Here is a 15,408-nt window from a genome sequence, read left to right as displayed (position 1 = left end):
GACCGCCTGGAGGGGTGGGATAGGGAGGGTGGGAGGGAGGGAGATGCATGAGGGAAGGGATGTGGGAACAGATGTGTGTGTATGACTGATTCACTTTGTTATAAAGCAGAAACTAATAAAAAATAAATAAAAAAATAAAAAAATAAATAACGTTAGAGTGATGAAACATCCCTAGTGGTGCAAGGATGGGACGAAAAGCTCTATGGTATAGAATAAAGGTCCAGAAGGAGATATGTGAGAACCGGATATGACAGAAAGTGGGGAAATTAAGGAGTTTCCAATAAATGGCATTCGGACAATTGCATACCCACGTGGGAAAAAGTAAACTAGAAAAAAAAAAGCAAGCCCTGGTCAGGTGTGACCTTGGGCCCAGGGCCATTGGCACACATTGTCATGTGGGATGTTCTTCCTTAGACTCCTCCCTCCCTCCTGTGTCACTTTCCCCGCCAGGTAAAGAACTCTGCCTGGTCAGTAAGACCCTAGAGGTCCTTGGCCATTGCTATTGCAGTTGGAATTGTTACTGTTTACATAGGGTGACCAACACCCACCCCCAGTTTGCCCAGGACCGCTCAGGTTTGAGCGCTGGAACTGTGGGGAAACCCTCATTCCAGGGAACCCCAGAAGGCTGGTCAGCCTATTTAGCATGGATCTCTCACTTGATCTCCCAACCCCCGAGAGCCAGAAAGGGAATCTCACCCCTCCTTCCATGGTAACCTTCATTCATTCATCCACTCATCCCTTTATTCAACTCCTTTATTCAGCAAGTATTTATGAAGCATTTACTACACATCAGACACTCCTCTAGGTGCTGGGGACAGTAAACTGAGAAGGTGTGATGGATTACATGGGGATGATGTCTCGGAGACCACTGCAGGGCAGGGGAGGTGGGAGAGGAAAGGGGCAGTTCTAAATGCAGCCTCTGACGGGATTGGGGCAGACCTTGCCCTGGGCCAGGCTGGTTGCTTCAACACAGCTGTCCTCACCCAGGGCCATCCTGCCCCCGCCTCCCCCAGTTTTTTGGTGATGTCTGGGAAAATCTGTGGTGGTCACTACTGGGGTGGAGAGGCCCCTGGAATCAAATGGGTGGGGCCAGGGATGCTGCTGAACCCCACACAGTGCCCAGGAGGGGCCCCCAGCAGAGGATGACCCGCCCCAAATAACCCCAGTGCCGTGGGGGAGACCCTGCACTAATATTATTCAGACCCGCTGGTGCCCCTAGATTCCTGCACAGGCAGGGACTCTAACCGGGTCACCTCTGTATCCCGAGGTGACCTAGAGTGGGGCAGCCAGGAGGGCTGAGTATCGGGGGTGAAATGACAAATCTCTGTGCCCACTCTCCCTGCCACACCCCAGGGTCGATGGCCTCTATCTCCTCCCTGTGCAGGTAGCTTTTCCCTGAGCCATTTCTTCTTGTCAAGGTCCCTGTCACAGATTGGGTTCCCCGAAGATGACGTTGAGAGCAAGGATTGGAGTGCAGGTGGTTGATGTGAGACGTGCAGAGAACAGATACAGCTGCCACAGGGTCCCGCAATTCCACTCCTGGGCATAGACCCGGAGAAAACTCTAATTCAAAAATATACATACAACCCTGGGATTTCCCTGGTGGTCCAGTGGTTAAGACTCCGTGCTTCCAGTGCAGGGAGCATGGGTTCCATCTCTGGCCAGGGAACTAATATCCCACATGCCTTGTGACAAGAAAAAAAGAAAGAGAGAAAGAAAGAAAAAGAAAGAAAGAAAGAAAGAAAAGATACATGCACCCCAATGTTCACTGCAGCACTATTTACAATAGCCAAGACATGGAAGCTACCTAAATGTCCACTGATGGATGAATGGATAAAGAAGATGTGGTACATATATACCATGGAATATTATTCAGCCATAAAAAGAATGAAATAACGCTATTTGCAGCAACTTCGTGGATGGACTAGAGATTATCATACTAAGTGAAGTAAGTCAGAAGAGAAAGACAAATATATGATCTCACTTATATGTGAAATCTAAAATATGGCACAAATGAATTTGTCTACGAAACAAAAACAGACTCACAGACACAGAGAACAGACTGATACGGGTTTGGGTCTCTCAGGGCCTTGGCTGTTTTATCAGTTTATCAAGCCTCTCATGAACCATGCTGAGTCTGAAGAGTTACTACGATACAATTTGATTTTACAGCACTATCCCCAAAATTTAAAAACAATCTCAAAAGCAAGCCAATCCCCCACTCCTAGAAGAGTGAAACTAGGCACATTTTTGTTCCCAGAATCCAGTACAGAATTTGACCAAAGAACATAGCAGAAACTCAATGGCATTTGAGAGAAAGAGAAAGTCTCTTTGGTTTTAGCCTCACTAGAATGTCCATTAGTCTATGCCATTTCTTTGAAATTTCTGACCTGCGAACTTCGAACCAGGAGGAATCTTTTAGCCTGACATTGATTTGTCACTATGAATTTGCCATGTGCAGTGCACAGCCCTGAGCATCTATCACACGTGGACTCTTGAGCTATCCTTCCTGTTTGATGACCTTGTGGTTCATACTGCAGTACTGAACTAATTATGGGTTCTGTCTAGTGACATGACACCTCCAGTTCTGAGGCGTAGATTAGACAGTCCTATGCCGCCATGGCCATTTTCACTGCCTTCTGCTATGGAACTGCCTAGACCAAAGGCAGCTGCCTTGAAGAGAACATTTCTTTCTCCAACATAATTGACAAATCCAGTGTCAGCTTGGGTCCACATGTAAGGGGAGTCACTTGAGCCTACGGTAGACCATATGTGTCAATGCTGACAAGTTCTATAAAACATGTTTTCCTTACAATTGAGTCTTTGTCTCAGTCAAGCCTGCTTGGGAAAAACTGCACCTGAAGGGTACAGTTGGCTGTGGCTGCTATTGCAGCAGCTGGCTGATGGACAGCTGCCTGAGACTTTTCTGCCCTGTAAACTCCTGCACACTCTCAAGTCAAGTGCCAGGTATACTAAAGACCCTCCAGGTGCCTTATTCATTCCACTCCAGGTATTGCTCAGTCACCTGCAACTCCCTAATGCCCCTTTTCTTTATGTCAGACCTTTACTTAAGTGGCTCGAAAGAAACAGCCACTTTCCCACACCATAAGCTGTAGCCATCAGCCAAAATCAAAGTATCTTACGGCTGGTAGAGTGGGTTGGATGGTGGCCCCCAAAAGGATATATCCATGTCCTCATCCTTGATGGTTACTTCATTTGAAAAAAAATGTTTTTACAAATGTCATTAAGGATCTTGACATGGGATTTCCATCCTATATTATCTGGATGGGTCCTAAATAGGATGACAATTGTCCTTATTATACAAGAAGGGCAGAGGGACATTTGAGACAGACAAAAGAGAAGATACAGACACAGAAAGGGGGTGATGTGAAGACAGAGACAAAAACTGAGTGATGTGGCCTCAAGCCAAGGAAGCTGGCAACCACCAGAAGCTGAAAGAGGCAAGGGATAGAATCTCCCCTAAAGCATCTGTAGGGAGAGCAGCCTTGCTGACACCTTGATATCAGACTTCTGGCCTCTACAACTGTGAGATAGTAAATTTCTATTGTGTTAAGCATCCAAGTTTGTGGTAGTATGTTACAATAAGCACGGGAGAATAATACAGCATGTCTTAAACCTTTTCTAGGCTTCAGCAGTTTACTGCACAAACTTAAATATTTTCAAACAGTCAAAGGTCCCAACATCCCACCATACATTAAAGACCAAGGCACTGGAATACCTTCCTTGGCAGTACCAAAGTATTTTCCATGTGGGCATTTTCCTCTCCAAAATGTCTGCTCCTTTCTTTTTATTTCTCAGTGTTCCCAGGTAATGCACCAAATGTTAGGGTCTTTTAATTACCTTTCAGCAGCTACAATGCCTTAATTCCATTTGGTTTGGCATAAATTAGAAAATAAGAGAAAAGATGGAGGGCCGAATATTCCTGTTACTGTTGATAACCCTGGCTTGAGAATCCAGTTTGAATGAAATGATCACATAACTGAACCCCAGAATGAGGCAGATTTACTAACTAGTAATACACAGAATGAGAGAAACAGAAGACACTCACTCACACTCTCAAGGGAGAGAACAGAATTAGTCAAGGCAAGCATGCACGCTTAATTCTTTTCAAGCTTTCTATATAAGTCACTTGATCACCCTGGGGCAGAGTCAGTAAAGAAGCAGCGCTGATAGGACCCTACGAGCTCTCTTGACAGGACTAAAACATCACGAGCAGGAAAGGAACATTCCCTCACTCCCCACCACCACCACCCCCAGCAGTAAAAAATGATCATCCACATTGACAATATAAAAGAAATCAGAAGCTACGTTAACTCTGATTTACTCTTAGTATACCAAAAGCTTATCAGGAGCCTTGTGCAAAAGCATCTTGATTGGGCTTCTCTGGTGGCGCAGTGGTCCGGGAAGATCCCACATGCCTCGGAGCGGCTGGGCCCGTGAGCCATGGTTGCTAAGCCTGCACGTCCGGAGCCTGTGCTCCGCAACGGGAGAGGCCACAACAGTGAGAGGCCCACGTACCACAAAAAAAAAAACCCAAAACACCCATCTTGATTAGTTGCTAATAAAAGTCTTTAGAAGCAGAACCCTCCACATGCAGCAAAGGGAAGATGCAGACCTGTATGCTTCAGGATTTTCTCACCAAAACCCCACACAATTTGTTTACTATTCCAGCCAAGTATGGCCTAGCCCTACCCTTATCCCTGTTTTTCTTGGTGTAGTAATAAAGAAACATAGATGGAAATAAAGAAGACATGTCAGGTAGAAAGATATAAAATAGTGGGGAAAATAATATGTGAAGTCAAGTACCACCACCATTTACTAGCAGTGAACTTTCAGCACCAACATTAATATTTTTTCCTGTTATATCTGTAAATGATAATAACTAATATGTGCATAACAATTTTCAATTTAATCAAATCTCATTTTTATAACTAACTACTTCACAACAAGTAACATGCTAAGGCAACATCAATAGATGAAAAAAGGTAGTCCCTGGCCCCAAGGAATGTTGCCCAGGAGAACACAGATATATGTAAAAAATACAATCACAATACAGTGTAGCGAGTGCAGCAATCAGGCATGCAGAAGTGCAAGGGTAGCAAAAAGGAGCGTGTGATCACAACACTCAAAAGAAGACTGCACAAAAGACATAATATGTAAACTGAGGTTTGAAAACTGAAGTGGGTTTCCCAGGTGCCCCATAGGGAGAAAGGAATTCTTGGAGGAGGGAAAAGCATAAAAGAAGACAGTGAATTGTTCATATAATCCAGAAGTGAAGTAGGCAATGGCAGGAGAAATGATTGGACACAGGCGTCATGAATACTTGCAGGTCTGCATTTTAGCAAGTCCATTCTAAAGGAAACTTTGAGGATCAACTCGGGGGCGGGGGACAGTGGGGGGACAGAGCTAGTCATTCCTGCCAGAAACACTGGAACCAGTTTCTACCAACCCACCAATAGAACGACTTCAAAGGCAACATGGTATCACAGAAAGGGCTTGTTCTTTTGTTTGTTTGTTTTTAGTTCATTAGGCCTCACTTAAAATTCTGATTCCACAATGCACTTGCTTTGGGATCTTGAACAACGCTCATAACCTCTGCAAGTTTCAGTATAGTAAGTTTATGTGATTACCTTCATCTGTAATATCCCTGCGTTGCAATCTTAATGGAAACTCAAGTTCAGGTCAAAGACAAGTTTCTCTGTGACTTCTCCTCTGAATTGATTCAAAAGCCGTCTCTCCCATCCTCATATGGCTTCTCTTATGGAATCTCATAAAAACTTCTAAGACCTCTTTGGGTTTTTGTTGTTGTTGTCTGTTTGTTTGTTTTTTAATTTAAGTATAGTTGATTTACAATATTGTGTTACTTTCAGGTGTACAGCACAGTGATTCCTTTTTCACATTCTTTTCCCTTATAAGTTATTACAAAATATTGAGTAGAGTTCCCTGTGCCATAGAGGAGATCCTTGTTGTATCTATTCTATGCCTTCTTTGAATGACCACAGCACTTGTTGTCTGTATCATTTTTATGTCTCTGGTTGCTTTGTGACTGAAAATGAAAAATTTCTATTTGTTCATGTCCTGGCCCTTCCTTAAAAATCTGTTCATTTATGTATTTCATATTTATTGACTACATCTTAGACACCTTGTGAACTGCTGGTTCTAGATGTTAGTAAAATATAGACCTTCCTGCTCAAAAGGTCGCAGTATTTGTGGGAAAACAAAAAAAAATGAACAACCTATGTCTCAAAGAGCTTTGTACTTCCCAAAGAGAACACACCTAGTAGGTACAATAAATACACGTATCATACATAAATGTATAAATAGTTAATGGGATTGAAAACTAGAGATAACTGCTTTTCGATTCTGAGGAAATGATGATTATATTTCACCAGGAGCTCAACACCACTCTGAGAATGAGGGCTTAACCCCGGTCCTGACTCACTGCATCGCTTTTCTGTATAAAAATACACAAGTCTGTATATACGCTCTAGAAAAAGGCTTATCTGGCATGAATTTCAGATAGCAAGAAGAAAACTTCAAGAGGTTCAGAGAAACATCCAGAAGCTCAGATGATTGGCACTAATACAACTTGCTTGACAGGAAAATAGAGCTGTAAATCTCACAAAATTAGATCATCTTTGAAGAATTTCAAAACCTCCTGCTATTAATTGGAAATCCTAGAAGAACCGCTTCTTTTAAAGCACACTGATAATATGCTTTACAGCTTAATATTCAGAAGCCTATGTTTTGGCTAAGTGAGCTTCAGGAAAGAAGGAAACTTGAGGTTCAGTTCCATCTACTCTGGAACCTCTGGTCAAAACATTTACTTCTGTGCTCAGCCATCTTATCACCTGTAAAATGGAGGCAACTCTAAGAGCACATAGTTACACAGATGCTGCACAGTTTCACGTGTCATTGTCCTCATTTGTTTCAGAAAAACCAGTAACATCTAAGCTACGACTGCAAAGAGTGCAGTGTTCCTTGGGGTCATCCAGTGCAGCTCTGTCAAAGGAAAGAAAAGGAAAGGGCCTAGAATAACTATAATTTTCCCAAGAGGACACTATTATTTTATGGTAAATCTGAGTCAAGAACCCTGATCTCTTTGATGCCATTCCATTGTTCTTTCATTGGGTTCTGAACAACCCAGAGAAAGAAAGAGAAATAAAACTCCTATGTGCTGTGTCACTGGTACAGGATGTGGCAAGATTGGAATTGGAGAACTACATATTAACAGGTATTTGGGAAATTCCTCAAACTAATTAAGATATATACCAGGTCCATAAAAAACAGTATGTTTTCTCAAGATGATTCTGTGGAATGAACAGAACTGGTAACTGAAGGTGTCTGTGTGCTGCAGTTCCAAACAGGATGGGTGAATGCTTGTCTTCTGGCACCTTGAAGACTCCACCCCAACACACACATTAAAATAAAATTAACATTTCAACTGGGTCATACTTAATTCTGCATGTTCTTGTAAGTCAGCAAAATATTCCATATATCATTTAAGTTGTCACTCAGGTTTTTTTTTTTTTTTTTGCGGTACGTGGGCCTCTCACTGTTGTGGCCTCTCCCGTTGCGGATCACAGGCTCCGGACGCACAGGCTCAGTGGCCATGGCTCACGGGCCTAGCCACTCCATGGCATGTGGGATCTTCCCGGACCGGGGCACGAACCCGTGTCCCCTACATCGGAAGGCGGACTCTCAACCACTGCACCACCAGGGAAGCCCCATATCTGATTTTTGTATTAGGACTCTTCTAATTTTTTATATACATTGGAAAATAACTCATGTCTTTCTAAGGTGTATATCTTTGATTATATTTTCTATTTTCATAAAGCTTCTTGTATTCTCTACTCAAAACAGTTGTAAATAATGGCTGCATGTAACTAATCAATAATCAGCCATTTTGTCCAGATTTTCAAATGTGTTGGTATAAAGCTACCATAGTATTCTTTTGTAATTAAAAAAAATTCACTCTGTTTTATAGCTAGTCCCATCTCTATCATATTTGCCAAATATTGCTTATTTTATTGGTCTTTCTAAAGAACAAGCTTTTGGTTTTATTTGTCAAGTTTACTGCTTTTCTTCTCTATTTTTGACTTTTCTCTTGATTGATTTTGTCCTTCCACTCTTTGGGATTTACCTTGTTCATTTTCTATGTCTACTGTCCATTTCCTGTAGCTTCAAGAGCCATTTTCAACAACTCAACGAGTTCTGCCGGCTGTGTCAAGGCCACTTCATCATATGCCATTAAAACTTAATCTCATACACTGGGTGAAGACTCAGCAGTCTTATTTTGCTTTCAAAATTGTTCTATAGCCTTGGATCCTTCTTCTTCTCCTAAATTAGCACTATCATCAGGGAAAATTCTAGTGGGCCTAGAATTCTAGGCTTGCCTCTCCTGTAGTTTCATAATCAAAGAAAAAACATTTCCACCCTTTTTTTGATGTTGATCGAAAATTTAGCAACACTTCTTTGCACTGTATTCAAATCCCAAAATATAAGCAAGCCTTCATGCACACAGGCTCACTGAAATGTCATAATTTTAAACTATGTATGACCTGGAACAATGACCTTTCCAAATACTCCACACTCTTCCTAGGTGTTCAGACTTTTTCATTCCTACAACATCTTTTACACATGGTCGATTTGTGTCATAAGTTCCTCCTCACTCCCACTTCTGAGTATATATCCAAAGGAAACATCATCATGATTTGAAGAGATATCTGTACTCCCATGTTCATTGTAGCATTATGCACAAGAGCCAAGGTATGGAAACAACCTAAGTGTCCATAGTAGATTAATGGATAAAGGAAATATGGTGTATATATACAATAGAATATTATTCAACCTTAGAAAAGAAGAAAATCCTATCATTTAAGTCAACATGGATAAAACTGGAGGACACTATGCTAAGTGAAATAAGACAAAGACAAATAGTGCATGATGTCACTTATATGTGGACTCTAAAAAAATAATGAAATAAATCAACTCTTCCCTCCCTGGACATTTTCCTCAGCAGAATCTAGCAGCCTCTACTATGAGTCTTAACTTTTTTTTTTTTATTGTTGTACCAGATCACAACCCCAGGGAACCTATGTATTTACCGATGTATATCTACATTATAGTTTACCATTGTTCTTTTTCTTTGTAATTCATTCTTTCCACTTCTGGCATCAGAACCTCATTTTTACTTTGGAGAAGTCCTTGTGATTCAGGTAGGCTGTGTGTCTCCTCCCTAGGCTGTGTGACTTGGGGCTGGCTAGACACAGTGTTTCACATATACTCTATATGTCTTAAGTACTTACTTCTCTGTTTTCCATCATTTTCCCTCCAAATTTTTGTGTAGTTATTTTTTAATTGACATTTGTATTCCTTTCTTTTGTTTGACTAAGGTACTGTTCAACCGATCTTCTGAGTGCTTAATTTCAGCTTTTTTAATTCTAGAAGTTTCTTTTGGTTGCATTTCACAGATCATTTTTGCCTAAATTGTACATGTTGTCCTTTTCTTAATACATAAATCATAATTTTAAATAATAGTTTCATTGAGATATAATTTACTTTCCATATTATTTAAAGTGTACAATTTAATGTGTTATGCATCTACCACCACAATCAATTTTAGAACTTTCATCCACCCCCAAAAAGAAAAAGAATCTATTATAGGTCACTCACTCCCCCATTTCTCCAAACCCTAGGCAGCCACTAATATACTTTGTCTCTACAGATTTGTCTAGACTGGACATTGCATACAAATGGAATCATACAATTACTTAGCATGTTTTCAAGGTTCATCCATGTTGTAGCATGCATCAGTACTTGATGTCTTTTTATGGCTGAATAATATTCCATGGTGTGGATATTACTATGTTTCATTTATCCATTCACAGTAAATGGCCATTTGGGTTATTTCCACTTTGGGGCTCTTATGAATAATGCTGCTGTGGTTGGATTTATGTGGAAGTTTTGTATGCAGGTCTAGATTTGATTTTTCAATTAACAGACTATTTCGGAGCAGTTTCTGGTTTACAGAAAAATTAAGCAGAAAGGACAGAGTTCTCATACCTCCTTACCTCTCTACCCACTTTCCCCTATTATTAACATCTTACATTAGCGTAATACATTTGTTATAGTTACTGAACCCATATTGATACATTATTACTAACTAATGTCCATGGTTTACTTTAAACTTCATTCTTTGTTTTGTACATTATATGATTTTTTGACAAATGTGCAATAACCTGTATCCACCATTACAGAACCATACACAGGAGTTTCTTTGCCTTTAAAATTCCGTGCTTCACCCATCCTTTTCTCCCTCCCCACAACCTCTGGCAACCACTGATCTTTTGACTGTCTCCACACTTTGGCCTTTTCCTAAAGTTCATATAGCTGCAATCATATAATATGCATGTAGCCTTTGCAGATTGGCTTTTTTTTCACTTAGCAATATGCATTTAAGCTTCTTCCATGTCTTTTCATGGCTTCATAGCCTTTTCTCTTTACTGCTCAATGCTATTCCTTTGTACCGATATACCATAGTTTGTTTATCCATTCCCCTACTGAAAAACATTTGGTTGATTTCAAGTTTTGGCAATTATGGAAGAAACTGTTATAAATATCCATGTGCAGGTTTTATGCGGACATAACTTTTCAGTTCCTATGGGTAAATACCAAAGAGCATGATTACTAGATCACTGTATGGTAAAAGTATGTTTAGTTTTGTAAGAAACTGCCAAGTATCCTGCTAGCAGCAAATGAGAATTTCAGTTGTTCTGCATTGTCAACAACTTTGGTATTTCAGTATTTGGATTTTAGCCATTTGAATAGGTGTGTAGTGGTATCTCATTATTGTTCTAATTTAAAATTCCCTGATGACATGGAATGTGTAGCATCTTTTCATATGCATATTTGCGGTGTGTCTATTTTCTTTGTTTAATCATAGTTGTTTTGTTTTTTAACCAAAGCCTACTAACTCTTGTCCTCCTTGTCCATTTATATTGTCTTTTTTTCTTTCTTTCTTTTATTTTTTTTTTTGAGCTTTTGATCATTTAGTCTTTTTCCTGGTATGTCCAATTATTTTGTATATTAAAATTGGGCTTAACTTATTTTAGGAAACTATAAAGATACCTCCACATTCTGGATGTTGTTATTGTTCTCTTGAAAAGATTTCCTTTTGCCCATGGCACACAGTTACTATAGGGACTGGAAACCTTAGTCCATTCTCAGTTTGAGCTCATTCAAAGCTGTTTTTCAGTCTGTGTGAAGGGTGCTCTATTTCTGTCTTGTCCTTCCTCTATGGGTGTTGCCCTTTGGGATTACCATGTGAAAGTTTGTATTCTCCCTATTCCCAACTACCCTTGTATTTGTTAGGCTTTAAATGTAATGGTTCCCCCAGCCCTGTGAAACTAAGGATATGTGTAGCTTGTCATTCCATTAGTTGTTGCTTTTAGCTTGAGCTCTTGCCGTTTGGCTTCTGTGGTTACAGTCTTTTGAACTCCTTGGCTTTTCAGCTCCTAGGCTGTAGGAGTTGAATCAGCAAATGCCCCAAGGAGAAAAGCTGCACCAAATGTCAAGCTTGCGTCTGTGTTTCCCTTCTCTCCAGAACTTGGCCCACATGTCTTGGTGTCTCTCAAACATTCGGATGCTGGTGAACAGAGGTTTTCTTACTTTATCCAAGTTTTCTAAAATTTCTTTAGACTTCCCCTGATCTTATGTTATTATTGAAGTATCATCTCAATTATCCTTAGGAAGAAAATTTACAATTTTATATTTTATTATTTTATTTTCTATATTACCTCAGTTTCTGTAGAGACCTTTTACCTGATAGTTCAGTCTAGTTCCTGTGTTACCAGTAAGATGGAGATAGGTGGAGGCTAAGAATATTGGGGGGAAAATCACTGATGAATGATATGTCTCGTTCTTTTTGTTTATCCTCTCCTTATTTACTCTGGCAGCCTACATTTGTCCTTCTTGATTGGACCCAGTTGCCCAAATAAGCAACCCACTCTGGCAAAGACCTGACTTTACTCTCATAAATGTCTGCATGTTAGGATAAGCTAGATGATGAACACCATGCCAAAGTTCTTTGTGTGACCAGTCAGAATGGCCATCATCAAAAAATCTACAAACAAGAAATGCTGGAGAGGCTGTGGAGAAAAGGGAACCCTCTTGCACTGTTGGTGGGAATGTACATTGATACAGCCACTATGGAGTACAGTATGGAGGTTCCCTAAAAAACTAAAAGTAGAACTACTGTCCGACCCAGCAATCCCACTACTGGGCATATACCCTTAAAAAAACGTAATTAGAAGAGACATGTACCACCATGTTCATTGCGGCAGTATTTACAATCGCCAGGACATGGAAACAACCTAAGTGTCCATCGACAGATGAATGATAAAGATGTGGCACATATATACAATGGAATATTACTCAGCCATAAAAAGAAACGAAATTGAGTTATTTGCAGTGAGGTGGATGGACCTAGAGACTGTCATACAGAGTGAAGTAAGTCAGAAGGAGAAAAACAAATATCGTATGCTAACACAGATATATGGAATCTAAAAAAAAAAAATTGTTCTGAAGAACCTAGGGGCAAGACCGGAATAAAGATGCAGACATAGACAATGGACTTGAGGACACGGGGAGGGGAAAGGGTAAGCTGGGATGAAGTAACAGAGTCGCTTGGACATATATACACTCCCAAATGTAAAATAGATACCAGTGGGAAGCAGCCGCATAGCACAGGGAGATCAGCTTGGTGCTTTGTGACCACTTAGAGGGGTGGGGCAGGGAGGGTGGGAGGGAGATACAAGAGGGAGGAGATATGGGGATATATGTATATGTATAGCTGATTCACTTTGTTATAAAGCAGAAACTAACACAGCATTGTAAAGCAATTATACTCCAATGAAGATGTTAAAAAAAACAAAAAGTTAGAGAGTAAAAAAATTCAAAAGAATTGGCCACACTCCTCCAACAGATTCTCTAACCTTTAGCAGAACAGAATTCACACTGAATCTGGTTTATGAGTAAAAGACAAGTCAACTTTAAAGTGGATCAGAGATGACAACATTTCTTTTCCATGTGCCTGCTTTGGAGCCATATTTATGCTGACCACTCAAAACCTTCCTCTTGAGTATTCTGTGATATATTAGAACCAGGAATAAGGGGTGTTAGTGCTGCAAGGGTCAGCCAGTGGTCTGCGATTTAATTCACATATCCTTTCTGCACCAGACTCTTTAAGATCATTGAGTTAGCCTAAGAATTTTGAAGCTGTAGAATTCAAGACAGTACATTACAATAGGCCAATATTACTATTCTCCTGCTCTGACATTCTCCACTGATGGACAGATGAAGGAGAAGGAAGGGCAGTCACCAGTAACTGAGAGTAAATGAAACTGGAATATTGTAATTCAGTATCATTTGAGTGACTGAATTGGCTGGCAGAGTGTTCTCCAGTTAAGAGTGAGGGAAGATTAATTCTGCACATGACACCACTACTGTATTTATACAAGTCTACTGGGACAGTTGTTTGCCTTGAATTGTTTTCTTCATTCATTTCAGTCAGACAGTTGTGTTGACTGATTTTCCTTTTTGATGTATGAAATGACTGTTTGACTGAATTTACCATTTAATTTACACTAATGCACTGTAAAAATGATACATTAGTCAAATTGGATTGGCAGGTATGAAAACGTTTACCCCAGAACTAGACAGAAATATAATATTGCCTTCTACAGAAATGTGAGTCATATGCCCTGGATTCTGGGGAAATGTTCCAATTTTAACTATTTTACCACGTTTCAAAAATGTAGGGTCACTGATCCCACAGTAAAAATAAGAAGATCTGTGAAGTCCAGAAAAACACAGTTTTGTGTGACTCTGACAATCACATAACACAAAAGAAAAAACTATGATGAGATAAATTTTACTGAGTTTCATACTTATCAAGAGGTGTTTCTATGTTAAACTTCTGAGTCTTATTCTAGAAGTTCTTTAGGAACAAACACTTCAAATATATTCATAGAAAACCCTCTTTATTTGTAATTTCATTCTTCCAATATTTATAGTTACTAAGACAGGCCATTTCTCCACGTCCCATCCCATGATTCTCTGCTCCTATTGAACATTTGGAAATTCGTGGCATGAGCAGGAAAGTGAAGAAGTTTTTGAGATTATTGAATAATGCTGATTTTATAAAGACTGCTTTGTTCCATAGTTGACAAACTTATAATGGTACCGATGGTTGGATACTACTCTTAGAGATGAGAAAGCTCTTAAGGAACCTTCCGTATTCCATTCACCAATCTGTGTTCTTGTTCAAAGCAAAATTAATTCCTTTCAAAATTATATTACCTTAATTTTTAATCTTAAAATAAGATTAAAAATTAAAATAATTAAAAATTAAAAATAGGGCCTCCCTGGTGGCGCAGTGGTTGAGAGTCCGCCTGCCGATGCAGGGGATACGGGTTCGTGCCCCGGTCTGGGAGGATCCCATATGCCGCGGAGCGGCTGGGCCCGTGAGCCATGGCCGCTGGGCCTGCGCATCCGGAGCCTGTGCTCCGCAACGGGAGAGGCCACAACAGTGAGAGGCCCGCATACCGCAAAAAGAAAAAAAAAAAAAAAAAAAAAATTAAAAATAAAATTAAAAATCTTAATTTTTAATCTTAAAATAATCTATCTGTGAGAATGGGAATTTTGGGTAGGAAAAAGTGACAGAAGATGGGACAAAAAGAGAATTCATAGAAAGACAAAACAGAATTTTTTAAATGGTGGGTACAAACTTCTGTTTCCAACTATATCAGTTTACCTTAGGGAAACGTACTAGAAAGGCCAAATAAATCATAAGCAACATTGGACTGTGAGCGTTAGAAAGCTACTGAGGTAGCCATGACCTAGAAAAGTAAAATAGAGCAAGAAACTCACTGAAGTGAGAACAATATTCTGCACATGCTTTTCTAGCCCAGTCATTTAGAAACTACTGATGAAGAGCAAAAGTCTGAGAAACCAAATGTGGCTCCTAAGAGATAGAAAAGCCAGTAGATCTTAGGACAATGTCATAGGACTAAGGAAACCAGAGTTGGAATTGAGAAATAACAAGGCAGCTAGAATTTTAAGGACCAAACTCACAGAGAGAGTAAAGATTCAGAGAACAGAGCTGGATTCAGCAACAGTGTTCCCTTGCAGTATTTTCCATGTATAATAGGTAGAGAAGGCAAGATGCTAAGAAGTCAAACAAAAGCTAACTGAAGTCAAAGCAAAGACTTAGTTGGCTCATCATGCTGAAGAGACAAAATTGGGGTTCAGAACCTATGAAAGATTTGTGGCACAATGGAAAACGAATGATATGAATTAGGACATTGAAAGTCTCTACATATGTGT

General features: G+C 39.9%; 1 protein-coding gene across 1 annotated transcript in view; it reads left to right on the top strand.

Annotated features, from left to right (window-relative positions):
- Positions 1–247: 247 nt before the first annotated feature.
- LOC309807982 (ferritin light chain-like) overlaps positions 248–15,408 on the top strand; it is a gene marked incomplete at its 5' end in the record, with an annotated part of 41,438 nt that continues 26,277 nt past the window's right edge. Inside the window, one exon of the mRNA XM_082627991.1 lies at positions 248–321. Coding sequence (XP_082484117.1) covers positions 248–321 — 74 coding nt within the window. The remainder of the gene's footprint in view (positions 322–15,408) is intronic.

This window comes from Mesoplodon mirus (genome assembly GCF_964341445.2).
Source record: "Mesoplodon mirus genome assembly, chromosome: 7".
NCBI classification, from domain to species: Eukaryota; Metazoa; Chordata; class Mammalia; order Artiodactyla; family Ziphiidae; genus Mesoplodon; species Mesoplodon mirus.
Note: the sequence above shows the minus strand (reverse complement) of the source record. Positions and strands in the feature narration are given on the sequence as shown.